The sequence below is a fragment of the Microtus oregoni genome, unplaced genomic scaffold (assembly GCF_018167655.1).
Source record: "Microtus oregoni isolate MIOR12 unplaced genomic scaffold, Mior012 000040F_ref0000088, whole genome shotgun sequence".
NCBI classification, from domain to species: Eukaryota; Metazoa; Chordata; class Mammalia; order Rodentia; family Cricetidae; genus Microtus; species Microtus oregoni.
This window is the reverse complement of record NW_024543207.1, coordinates 12,997,320-13,010,417: the sequence shown is the minus strand read 5'-3', so window position 1 is coordinate 13,010,417 and position 13,098 is coordinate 12,997,320. Positions and strand designations below refer to the sequence as shown.

Below are 13,098 nucleotides of genomic sequence, written 5' to 3'. Positions count from 1 at the left end.
CTCCACTGTATCTGATCCTGTGTGAAGCTAAGAGCTCTGACTAGGCTTGACTTCAGTGATACTTGAGACAACTCATAAAGCTGGCACAGGTGAAATCATTTCGTGTCTGTCGCCCAGTTTGAGCTTCTAAAACCCATCATGGAATGGAAGTTCATGGGCAAAACGGCCAAGTTTTCAGAAATGGGACAGAGCGATGCCTTGGAACATTCGTTTACTCGGTGTCTGGCCAGATGTTAGTGCGTGTGTCTTGAAAGGACGAGAGGAAGAAATAGTCATTGTCGAAAGGTTCGAGGGGGAGCTTCATCTCTGTCTTGACTTTTTATACTGCTTTCTGCCGGGTTTATACTTGTAAAGTATGAGCTGTAGTCTTCTTCCAAGTTGTCCACCTCTGCATAGACTCAGTGTGCAATTAAGAAGAAGAGCTGGAAAGAGTCCTGATGTTTTTCTGTCTCCAGCTTTTTTTTAGGAGAATTGGAGAAGTGCCTTGAAGATCCAGAAAAACTAGGATCCCTTTTTGTGAAGCACGTGAGTACAGAGGCCGTTTTGTATTCTCTTCTGTTACTGGCACCTCTGGTGACTTGAAGATGAGGCCACCTGACGTTTACAAGAGTGGGTGCTGTCAGTCATTCGTAGTTTTAATCCCCTGTGGCTTGTCTGGCTCTGAGTTACCCGCTTTCCCGCTCCTGACCCTGTCTGGCTCTGGGATTGCAACAATGCAGGTTGGTCAGAGGGCTCCAGAGCCAGACAGACTTGGCACAGTAACCTTGCAGATGTCTAAAGACAAACAAGTATTTGGTAATTATTTACCTGTTCATACCTGTAGTGGGCTTGATGTACTAGCTAAATATATGGATGCATCTAAAATAAATGATATGTATGCAAGTTGTTTTAAGGAAAAATCACTATATTTTCAAGAAGGCTTTTGTATTTTTGCATTATTTTTAATATCAAGCTTGATAGAAGATAGATTTTCATATCTGGTTCTGCTCTCCATATATTGTAGGATTTTTATTGTCATTGTAAAATAAAAAAATCTTACCTTCACAGACAGTAGTTAGAAATGGATGAATGAATACCTTAAATATCCTTTTCAAGTAACTATAGATAGTTATCTTTGGCATATACCAGTCTTTCTTTGTAGCTTTGAGGCCTGTCCTGGAACTAGCTCTTGTAGACCAGGCTGCCTCTGGGATTAAAGATGTGCACCTCCACTGCCCAGCAGTGGTAAAGGATAATTTCTTAAAAGGACTGTGTGATCTCCTCCTTGCTGCTGTCTATTATCTGTTTAGCTGACTTGCTCTCAGAGCCTTTGGCTCCAGGCAGTTGGAAGCCAGCTGCTGAGTTGGCGCGCTCTTGCAGGCGTTGGTATGGTTCATCACATGTCATCCCAGATGAGCCTTTTAGCTCCATCACTGGGCCTTGAGAGAGTCTCGTCAAGCTAAGGCACATGGTTTCCAGAGTTCTTTATTTTTCCCCCTCTTGAACCTGGGATTTCCACTGTTCATCCTCACTGCCAGTTGTGTGTCTTGCCTTAAGATGACAAGCGTACTTCATCAGTGCTCAAGAAAATTTCCCCCAGCTTCCAGAGTAGAAGCAATTGCGGTGTGCCCATCATTCTGTCAGGCTGTTGGTGGTTCGTAACACAAGCCGCTGTTGAACTGGCTTCAGTCACAAGTGCTCTTCCTCAAGGCCGTGACTGAATGCGGAAGAGTGAAGCAGACTCACATGCTGACGCGAGGATGCGGAAGGCATGTGTGTGCCATGTGCGAGCGTTAATAGGATGAGTGACTTGTATGACTTCCTCAGTGGCATTCTGAAGTAAAGCTGGCATTTTCTGTGGCAGACTGGCAGTGCTGACAAAGCCTTGTCTTGCTGCCAATGATTTCCCCCCACCCACCTTGGATCCGCGGTGCGTCAGTCAGTACTGATGTCAGCACCACCAGAGGGCAGGGACATCCCAGTGGCATTTCAAAAGTGATTTTTGGCCTAAGGGAAACACAGGTGGGCCCCGAGGAGTCTGCATGTGTGGCTTTGAAAGCTGTCGAATTAGCAGGATGCCCGTTGTCCCTGTTTTCCCTGCCATGGGATTTGAGATTAAAGACTTACTAAACACAGACTGGTCACCAGGACTGCTGGCAGCCTTGGAGTAATGGAAGTATGTTCTCACGCTGCCAGTGGTGTTGGTATGGTAAAGGATCAGGTGTGTAGCAGATGAAAACAGAGGGCTGTTTCAGAGCCCAGAGCCGGAGTAGGCTAACGCCCTGGATCTGGAAGGAGCTCCCAAGAGTAGCAGCCTTGCTCTACAGTGATCCTTCCCTGCATGTGCTGTGTGCTGATAGTCTACCTCACTCCCAGTGGTCTAACCTTCTGTTCACCTCTTTACTCCTAGGAGAGAAGATTGCACATGTACATAGTCTATTGTCAGAACAAGCCAAAGTCCGAGCATATTGTCTCTGAGTACATCGATACCTTTTTTGAGGTAAGACTCAACATGGGAACTGATGGTTTCTGAATCTCTTACTGCACTGTGATTATGAGAAGTTTGGGTGCCACTGATTTCCTGGGACAAAGAAACCCTCGTGGAGGCCTGAGAGAGATGTGTCCTGATGCTTGCTTTATCGTCACTAAGTCAGAGAAATGAGTATGGGCTCAGTCTGTAGTCAGTCTGCCGTTCAGAAGGCCAGTGTGGTTAAAATGAAGGGTTTGAGCAGCATGTGGCAGCTCTTCTCCAGGGCCCCTGCTGCAGGGTGGAAAGATCACAAGTTTAAGGCTCACTTGGGCTACATAGCAAGATAAAGTTCACCCTGGATAACTTCATGGAACCCTATCTCAAAATAAAAGCAATGAATTAGAGGAGTAGTTAATGGCTGGGAACAGAGCTCTGTGTGAGAATTACCTCCTACCATAGCTAAGGTCCTCAGTAATTACAGTCCCCTGTAATGGGTGGGAAAAGACTTGGAAATTTGGTTTGGTTCTATTTGGTTTGCTTTGCTTTTATTGTTGTTTTGTGTCTAATGCCTGTGGAAGCCTGAAGAGAGCATTGAATCCTCTAGAACTGGAATTATGGCGGTTGAACAGTTATGAGCACCCAGTGGATTCTGAGAATTAAACCTGGGTCCTCTTAAAGAACAGCCGGCACTCTTAACCACTGGGCTCTCTCTCTAGCCCTGGGGGAGAAATGGTTTCTTATTGTTGTAAATTTAAGATTTATTACAAACTCAGTCATTCAGATCTAGACTTATTTCCTAAAAATGATTTATGTGTTTGTGTAAATAAAGAAAACAAACTGGAAAAAAAATGCCTTAGTAATCGAAGACTGAAAAGGCTTACACAGGCAGCCCATGTTGCATACCTTCCCCTGGGACAGGTGGGGCAGAAAGAAGCCTCAAAATGAAGAGCCTTCTGAAAAGTCACCCAGGAAGATTCAGACCACATGTTCACATCCTGCGGGACAGAATGCCCTTGTCGCCTTTTGTTTCCTCCTTTCTTTCTTTCTATCAATCAGGGTGTTATGGGTAATAACTATAAGGAATAAAATGTTGCCCTCTAACAAGTAACACTTGAGGTGGTTTGTTTTGGTTTTTCGAATCCCCAGGACTTAAAGCAGCGCCTTGGCCACAGACTGCAGCTCACAGATCTGTTGATCAAACCTGTACAGAGAATAATGAAGTACCAGCTGCTCCTGAAGGTGAGGGCAGGGGCAAGAGCAGGGTCACTGTCACTGTCCCTCTGCTGAAGGGCTGGGACACCCTTCACCTTCCACACCACCATAGGTGCAGAAGAAGGTCTTATAGAGCTACCTTGTTACCTCTGCTCCAAATGTTTCTGAGTAGTTCCTTACATTAGTAAGACACTTCTGTACAGCATTTCCATATCTCATTCCTCTCAAGTTCTGAATCAAAGGGTCAGTGAAAACAAACTCGTGTCTCTGCCATATGCCTTGGGGTGGCAGTGATTGTTCTGTAGCTCTATCAACTTTATTTTAAATATACGTATATTTTATGTAAGTGAGTATTTTCACTGCACGTATGCCTGTGTACCACATGTGTGCCTGACAGCCATGGAGACCAGAAAAGGGTGTAGGAACCCCTGGGGACCAGTTACAAACAGTTGTCGGCCACCACATGGGTGCTGGAACTCAAACCTGGGTCTTCTCTAAAAGCAGCCAGTGCTCTTAACTGCTGAGCCATTTCTCCAGCTCGTCCTCTTGGATTCTTGATTAAACTAAATTTTGAGTCTCCGTATATCTGTTCCTGTTGGCCTAGCAATAGCTATGAATTAAGTTACTAAGCACCACCAGAGATGACGTCATCTGAACCTTAGGGTCTGGGCATGAAGAGAGGCCACAGTCAGTCTTGGAGTAGAGTGGGAATCAGGAATGGCTTCTCACCATCGGGATGCCTGTGTGCTGTGGTTCTGAGAGGCGGGAATGAGACCACTACACAGAAGTGCCGACAGACAGATGGCGGCAGAGGGCCAGCTGCCACTGCCCTCACTCACCCACCACATCTCTTTCCTCCCTTCTCTCACAGGACTTCCTCAAGTACTCAAAAAAGGCTAGCCTGGATACATCAGAATTAGAGGTATCTTGTGGCACTGCTGTACCCCTGCAAACCCCCTACCAGCATGGGGTCTGGTCTTGGGTGGGGGTTCACGTCAGGGGGATGGAATCTAGATTGGAGGTGCAGCGGAGGTGCAGCTGGAGAGGAGCTTGACCTTTGACTCTGCTTTCTCCCCACCCGCAGAAAGCTGTAGAAGTCATGTGCATAGTACCGAAGCGGTGTAACGACATGATGAACGTTGGGCGGCTGCAAGGATTTGACGTAATGCAGTTGTTCTTTGAGGGTGTCCTCTGCTCCTGTCCCTTTCTTTGGTCCTGCGTTGTTTCTCTGCACATGTAGAAAGATGGCCCTTGGCTTTTGTTTTTTTGTCTCCTCTCATTCTCCTTCAGTGTGACTGACTTTCAACCTCTTTTCAGTGCCTTTGATTTCCTTTGGGGACTGTGCTCTGCCTGAAGCCAGTAGAATAGAGGTCCCCAGGGCTGTGCTTTGCCTCTGATGGTGTCTGCATTCTCTCCAGGCATCTAAAGCCACAAAAGCCAAGGATGAAGGCTCTTGTCCTTCTCTCATCCCTGGGAGATTAACTTCAGGGTCACTGGGTTCTTGAACCTTCCCAGCTTATTCTGGTTGCACGCTCTGACTCTTGTACAGTATTTACTATGTATAAAAAAGTGAATTCAAGTCATAATCAGTCTTCCAGTTAAGTAAGGAGCCGGAAGATGCTTTAATGTTTCTTGACACCTGCATTAAGGTTTAATGTCCCAGGTCCGTGTTCTTCAGTCTGTACCTGGAGGGCTCCTGCTGACACACCTAGGGGAGAGGGATGGCTTCCTTTTCTCAGAACCACCCCTAAAGAAGCCCTTTCTTATTCTCGCATTCTGAAGCCATTGGTTGCACAGGGTTGGCAAGACCTCTAACTTAAAGCATTGTTCTGCTTGGAGCTAAGAATTCATTGCAGTGAAAGAATGAGCTCTGTAAGGTCCTAGAAGGACACGTCATTCTGTGGGAGGAAACCAAACAGACCACTGGCCACTGAGAATGCAATGTTTTCTCCCCTCCTTTCTTCCCCTCTTCTTTTTTAGGGTAAAATTGTTGCCCAGGGTAAACTGCTCTTGCAGGACACATTCTTGGTCACAGACCAAGATGCAGGACTTCTGCCCCGATGCAAAGAGAGGCGGGTTTTCCTCTTTGAACAGATCGTCATATTCAGCGAACCTCTTGATAAAAAAAAGGGCTTCTCCATGCCAGGATTTCTGTTCAAGAACAGTATCAAGGTAACAATTGTCTGCGAGCTTTGTAATAACTCTTTTTCGTTATTGTGACATTCTCTGAAGCTTATTTCATTTAATATTTTCAAAACCTTCTAGCACATTGGCGAATTAAAACTCACAATGCTGCCTGTGCTCTGGGGCTGCTGTCTTGAATACCTGTGTGACTATAGCCATGGGCTGGTAGACAGTGTCTGCAAGTCCATGTAAAACTTGCTTTAGAGTATTGGCCTGGAGCCAAAGAACACAGCCAGCTCAGTGTCTCATTCTCCACTCAACAGAGAGATCCTCAAGGTTCTTCAAGCTTGGGGCTCCAGAGGTGGGGCAGACTCTCTCTGCCCTGGGGTAGCTTGCCCTCTGGTGGCAGAGAAAGGTAAACAGAAAATAATTGTGAAGGTCCTAACTCTGTAAAGGGGTCAAATCAAGGATGACCCAGTGAGAAAGAAGGGAGCCTGGGGCCCCAGCAGACGGTCCCTAGAAGATGCGTAAACACGCCTCCCCTAAGTTCTTGGCGTGTGTGCAGCTGCGCAGGCCCTGAGTTCAGAAGGGAGGTGGCTCCGCTCTCTTAGAGCCTCCTTCACTAGCACCGCAGTCTTGCTCAGAGGTGCCAAGGAGCCTCTCAGGCTTTTGAGTCTGTAGGCTTCATGGCACGCAGGTGAGACATGGCATTCTCTTTTGTGAAGCTGTGTGGGCTGTTGTAGACTAGTGCCAGGTTTCTGGCTCCTGAGCCCAGGGCACCCTGGTCTCCAGGCACAGCCTTTGGACCTTTGGATCCTTTGCTCACCAGGACCTACAAAGGCTTCAGAGCCCAGCAGCAAGAAAAGCGCTGCGTGGCCTGAAGCTGAGATGCCAATCGTCTGTGTCCCATGACACCCCAGTGCCAGCTCCTGCAGTCCCTCCCTCTGAAGCCATGCCCATACGCCAACCCGTCCCTTAAAATTCCTGTGTATTCGTAACAGAAGTCTGTGGACAAAACGTCCCCAACACCTCAGACGTTCCACTGATGCGTTCATATTCTGCACCGGCTGCTTCTGTGAAGTTGTTTCCTGTGTTTTAGTCATAATGTCACATATGCTCGCACATCCTTTTTGATATTGGAAACTTTAATATTTTTAGTGCATTTGTTTATTTTGCTGTGTGTGCATATGCTCATGTAGGAAGGAAGATCAGGACACATGATGGGAATCAATTCTTTTCCACCCTGTGGGTCCCAGGGATCAAATTCAGATCACCATGCCTGGTGGCGTCTCTTTCCCTGCTGCACTGTCTCGCCAGCCCCTTAATGTGTGTTTTTATTTTTAGAGAAGTAAAGGATCAGTGCTGGGTAGTCGCAGAGGAGTTTTAGAAACTAATAATCCCGGCTCACATAGCTGGTTTGTTAATGTTTGAACTATGAACCAAGCCATTAAACTCCTGATACTAGCCTTGCATCTGAAGTGCTGCAGACAGAAAGTCTTTCTGGTTTCAAGCTTTTTAAAATTCTTTTAAACTTTAAAATATTTATTATATACATAATGGCAACTTAGCAGTGGTACCCAGTTCTTTTTCTTGGGGGGGCTATGTATGTGTATATAGTGTGTGTGGTTGGGCACATGTGCAGGCCCAAATGCAAGCTCTGAGGAGTTGGTTCTCTCCTTTTACATTTCTGTGGACTCTGGGAAAAGAGGTCAGGGCACCAGGCTTGTGTAGCAAGCCCTTTCCCCATGGAGCCATCTCGGCAGCCCCAAGATGGTGCCCACTTCCAAACGTGTTCACTGTGTGTGGAGCCTGAGCGCACTTTTAGGAAGTGGTTTGCAGGAGCCCATGTCTGTTTTAAATTTCAAAGCACTGTGGGCTCAGGTGTCCAGTGCAGGAATGTTTGTTTCCTAAATGAGCCCTGAAGCTGTTCAACTAACAGAAGTTCAACTAAGAAATCATTGTTGCCATGTAGGATGAAATTCACCTCATACTTTAAGTGTTGTGGTAAAATGCATCCAACATAGTATTTACCATTTTAACTTTTATAGGGAACACCTAAGTACATTTCATTTATACTGTAGTACTACTCAGACTGTGGGACTCTCCACACATTAAATATGACATCCCCATTGTCCCCTCCCAGTAACCCTTGACGTCCACTGTGCTTCATTCTGTCCCCAAGAGTTTGACTACTTCCAGGAGATTATGTATGCGGAGTCTCAAATATTTATCCTTGTATATGTGGCTGACTAAAGTTGACATGGCTTTTTGAAAGTCTGACCGTGTTGTGGCATGTATCAGAGTGTTTCTTTATTAAGGCTGGATAACACTCCACAGTAGGTTTATGTTTTGCTAGCTGGTCTTCCGTTGGTGACTATTCAGGATGCTCGTATATCGTAACTGCTGTCTAATGGTTCACTCTTTTAAAGGTGAGCTGCCTTTGCCTGGAGGAAAATGTGGAAAACGATCCCTGTAAATTTGCTCTGACATCAAGGACGGGTGACATGGTGGAGACCTTCATTTTACACTCATCTAGTCCAAGTGTTCGGCAAACATGGATCCATGAAATCAACCAAATTTTAGAAAACCAGCGCAACTTTTTAAATGGTGATGTATCCTCTTACCAGCCGCGTCTTCTCTCTCTAATGTACAAGTTTCTGCTTCTTAGTGCTCATTTCCTGGTCATGTGACAGAACTTGATGTCCACCATATCTCTTTTGCAGATTAGTAGGGGGGTAGTTTGTGTAGAATGCCATGTGGTTTCCATTGCCTGTAGATAGACTAAGACTTATCTCATGTGATTGTAGAGAAGCCCATAGCTGTTAACTGCCATCTTCCTCTCTGCAACAGTCCCCGTGACCGCCGGCTCCTCCATCATTTTAGCTTGGTGGATGAAAGAGGTGGAGAACACAGTAGGGAACTAACTGCTTACTGAACCAGTCCTCACTGTGACCTTTTCTGCATAGTCACGTCCTGTGCCTAAGCCTAAACCAGGGAGATGTTGTGATGCTCCTGTCTCAAGAAAACCCTCTATAGGACATTTTGAAGTCAGGAACAGAGACTCTCAGTGGGTGGCACTGTTAGCCTAGTCGTAATCTGCCTACTGTTTGCCCCAGGCTGCTGTCTAACTCTCTGGTTGACCAATCATCTGGACCCCTGTGGTCCAAGTAGGCTCCTGTGACCATAAGCATTTGCCTGAATTAGCTCACTAACTCTCAAGCCCGGTACTTCCATTTCATTGTATATGACTTTTTTCTATACTCTGCCGTTAGAATTTTCTTGGTACCCTTACTGACCTTCTTCTGTTGAATTGCTTGGTTTTACAGCCTTGACATCACCCATCGAGTACCAGAGGAACCATAGCGGGGGCGGCGGCAGTGGCAGCGGGGGCAGCAGCGGCGGGGGCGGGGGCAGCGGTGGCAGCGGGGCCTCCAGCGGTGGCAGCAGCGGCCATGGCAGTGGCCCCAGCAGCTGTAGCAGCGGCCCCGGCTCAAGCAGGAGCAGGCCCTCCAGGATTCCACAGCCTGTCAGACACCACCCCCCCATGCTGGTCTCCTCTGCAGCCTCAAGCCAGGCAGAGGCAGACAAGATGTCAGGTATGTCTGCTCCCAGCCCCTCACTGCCTCCCCCGAGCAGCAGCCTGGCCCTTGAGGCCAGCATTGGCCAGCCCAGCAGGCTCCCCCTGAGTGGAGACTCCGAAGGTCTTGAACGAGAAACAGAGCCCATTCCCAAGATGAAGGTGATGGAGAGCCCCAGAAAAGCCCCTGGGAATGCTTCTGGTACAAGCCAAGACGGAAACACCAAGGATGCCCGGGGGAACCTGGGCCCATTACCTCTGGGCAAGACTAGGCCGGGGGCCATCTCGCCGCTGAACTCTCCTCTCTCCACTACGTTCCCTTCTCCTTTTGGCAAGGAGGCCTTTCCTCCCAGCAGCCCCCTGCAGAAGGGGGGCTCCTTCTGGAGCTCCGTTCCTGCTTCCCCTGCCAGCCGGCCAAGCTCCTTCACCTTCCCGGGGGACAGTGACTCCCTCCAGCGACAGACGCACCGCCACGCAGCCCCCAGCAAGGACACAGACCGCATGAGCACGTGCTCCTCGGCCAGCGAGCAGTCCGTGCAGTCCACTCAGAGCAATGGGGTAAGAGCGCCGGGGAGCCTGCGCCCGTCCACCCCACCACCTCTGTCCCGCCAGCTCTTCTAAACCTCCGTACTAACTCCAGCTCTCCAGCACTGTGCAGCAGTAATCGCCTTCTCCAGTTCTCCTGTGCATTGTCTGAGTAGACACGTCTGTGGCCTCTGTGTGTGCACTCGTGTCCGTGCCCCGTGGCGTTGCACTGGCACCCAGCCGCCAAATGAATGCAGCCACCTCTAACCCCTGTGGGACCACGGACAGCGCCTGCTCTCCTCTCTACTAACTTGCTTCTTGCTTTATTCCTGTCTCCTTAAGAGAACGTGCACCATTAACCTCCTCCATGCGGCATCTTTAAGTCTTCAGTTTCTGACCAGAAAAGTATCTTGGGACTTGCTTTTAGGCCCTGCCTTCCTAGCACTTTTTTTCATGTTTTTTTTTTATTTTTTGAGTTTTTTCTGTTCTCTATTACTTACAATGAAATATGTACACTTTTAAGCTTTTTGTTTATCGCTTAGTTTTGCTCTTTTGTGCTATAAGTTATCTTTGCAGCTTTTTTGAGTCATCTGATGAAAAAAAAAATTCCTCAAGAAAACATCCAACAACAACTCAAAGCAAAATAAAACGGCATAAGGGGGCAGGAATCTACCCAATGGGAAAGTTTCCTCTACCCTAAGTCTCCTGGAGAGACACTGGCCCAGGCAACTGACACCCGGCTTCTCCAAAGATGGCTGGGCTCATGCCTCCAGCGAGGATGCCAGGGGCTGTCTGAGTGCCTCTGCAATGGGGTTCCAGCTCATTTTGTGGTCACTTGCATTGTGTTCTCAAGCTGAAGGGTGTCTGCTGGGTTCCCCCACTCTCTGGCCTCCTCACTGTCCTCCAGCTGTTTCCTACAGGCAGATGACCTGGCCCGTAACACTCTTCTGAAGGCATGCGTGAGCGCACAGAACTGTTCTAACGACTGTATGTTTGAACGCTTTATAAATTTTTAAATACATTTCCCTAAAAGGGTCTGTGTCTCTCGTTGTATATATATTTATATATAAAATCTAGCTTTTGCATGTCTCTTTCCTCTGGACTTCTATTAATCCCTCATTTGTATTCTTTATCTTATCTTCTTTTTCGTTAGGGATTTTGATTAACTCGGCCTTCATCTTTATTGGTGGAAGAAATTGAGACGTGGGTCCTGATGCTTTTGTTTACACTTGAGCTAACCACTAAGTGGTTAAGCAGGTGGAGAACATCCCCCTGTCCTTGCTATGGACTCTCCAGTTTGTACACGGCTGGGTTGGAAACTCTAGGGCAGACATTGCACTGACAAGTCATAGCCCCAGGCCTACTCTGCTCAGTGGCTGGGCCTGGTCTCAGCACTGTGGCCCATCCAGAGGCCTACTGGCATGTCCTGTACCTGTAACATTTGCAGCAGGTAGAGCCGTCAGGTCTGTGTCTCCAAGTGAGTAACTACTCTACGACAGGAGCCAGGCCTTCATCTCCGGATGCCCCTTCAAGGGTGTGGTTAGAGACACAGCTCCACCCTGAGAGAAGGCACAGTCCATCTCATGTGGTAGTGGCTGGTACATTGATGGAGAAGTGCCTTTGATTTCTGACTCTTCCCGCTGCTTTTGTGGTAGGACTGACAGGCTGAGTTTCCATCAGAATGGAGATGTGACATACCCTCTTCCCCGCTCTGGCTAAAATGGGCCATTGGAACTCTTAGCTGCTCGCCAGAGAGTAGGGTCTCCCTTCCTGTGACCTCCTCTGAGGAGCTGTCTGGGATTATAGACAGGCAGGTATACCTGACCTCTCATAATGCCCTTCCTCCCGCCCCAGATGGCACCTCCTGCTGAATTCTGCTGCGATAGGGTGCGTGGGGTGCAAATACATGGCCCCAAACTGACTGGGCTAGCCTGTGCTCTGTGCCATTAGCTGACCTAGCCTTCCACTCACATGTGAGCCGCAGAAGAGAACACATTAGCGTCGACTCCAGCCCTGCCTCTGTCACTCTCTGGGTGTCCTCTGCATGCTTGCCACCTGCTCTGTGGCTGGGAGGTTCTTGTGGGAACTAAGGAAGGCTGATTTGAAACACCTAGTGCATATCCTGGCCAGAGGTGTATTGGAAAGTGACAAGATTCGTGATGACCACAGATGACCACAGTTTTGAGATGCAGCCTGCTGTGGCGCCCTAACCAGGGCGGTGGTGGCAAAGAAAGTTTTAGGTTACATGTCTAGCACGTTTGCCTGTACCATCCCAAAACTGCTGGGTCCTGCCATGTAGATCAAAATACTGAAGTAAGAACTGAATGTACAAAGTGAGCCAAGGTACCCTTTGAGCTGACGGGTCACTGGCAGGAAGCAGGGACTGTGGGGACAAAAGCAGTGCAACTCATCGTGAACACAGGCAGGCAGCTTTTCTGTGCCCATATCAGCTACCGGTAACTGCCCTGCCGGCTGCCCACACATGGCCTCACAGAGAAGAGCAGGTGGGCCTGATGTCCCCTCACCACCTCAGAACGGCAGTCAGCTGCCTGCTCTGACATGCTCCGAAGACGAGAAATGAGAAGGGCAGGGGCCAGATCTTCTCCCCCTCAGAGCGTCCCAGACCCTAACCTCTGTAAACACCCTGAAGCAGCAGTGTACGAGCATTTGAGAGCAAACTCAGAAAAGCCAGGGCCCAGAGGCCATTTCCCGTGTGCTAATTTGATAGAGGGGAATTGGGCAAGATGACACTCAGGGATCAGCAGTGATGTCACCTTTCTGCGCTCCTGGACAAATAGTCAGGTGAGAACATGGGACAGGTGACTGCCATCTGTGTTTCGTTCATTCCGTCTGCATGCCCAGGCTGGCGGCTTCAAGAAACCCACTTGGTTTTTACTTTTACAGTCTTGTTTCATTGACTGAGTTACTGAACAGGTGTTGCGGGCCAACCACATGTCAGTCGCTGATCAAAAAAAAAAAAAAAAAAAAAAAAACTGGATGCTACTCAGGCCTCGGGATAAGGGCAGTGAAAAATATCCCTACAGCCACTTAAAGCTCTCTTCCCCAAAGCTCGAAGGCAGCTGTGTGATATTATGCCAATTATTCCCATGACAAGAGCCATGTGAAGACCCCTGAGGCAAGCTCGGTCAGAGGAGCATCCACTGAGGGACACACAGGAGATGGAGCAGCCATACACAAGAGTAGAGTGGTA

General features: G+C 48.3%; 1 protein-coding gene across 2 annotated transcripts in view; it reads left to right on the top strand.

Moving 5' to 3' along the window:
* The window catches only part of Trio (trio Rho guanine nucleotide exchange factor), a 286,543-nt gene that overhangs the window by 259,149 nt on the left and 14,296 nt on the right, over positions 1-13,098 (top strand). The window contains exons 41-48 of one of the 2 annotated variants that reach the window (XM_041632132.1): positions 456-525; positions 2,390-2,479; positions 3,596-3,688; positions 4,533-4,583; positions 4,746-4,823; positions 5,642-5,833; positions 8,215-8,392; positions 9,112-9,920. In XM_041632132.1, the coding sequence (XP_041488066.1) occupies positions 456-525; positions 2,390-2,479; positions 3,596-3,688; positions 4,533-4,583; positions 4,746-4,823; positions 5,642-5,833; positions 8,215-8,392; positions 9,112-9,920 (1,561 nt within the window). The remainder of the gene's footprint in view (positions 1-455; positions 526-2,389; positions 2,480-3,595; positions 3,689-4,532; positions 4,584-4,745; positions 4,824-5,641; positions 5,834-8,214; positions 8,393-9,111; positions 9,921-13,098) is intronic. The other variant, XM_041632133.1, reaches the window with a different exon arrangement.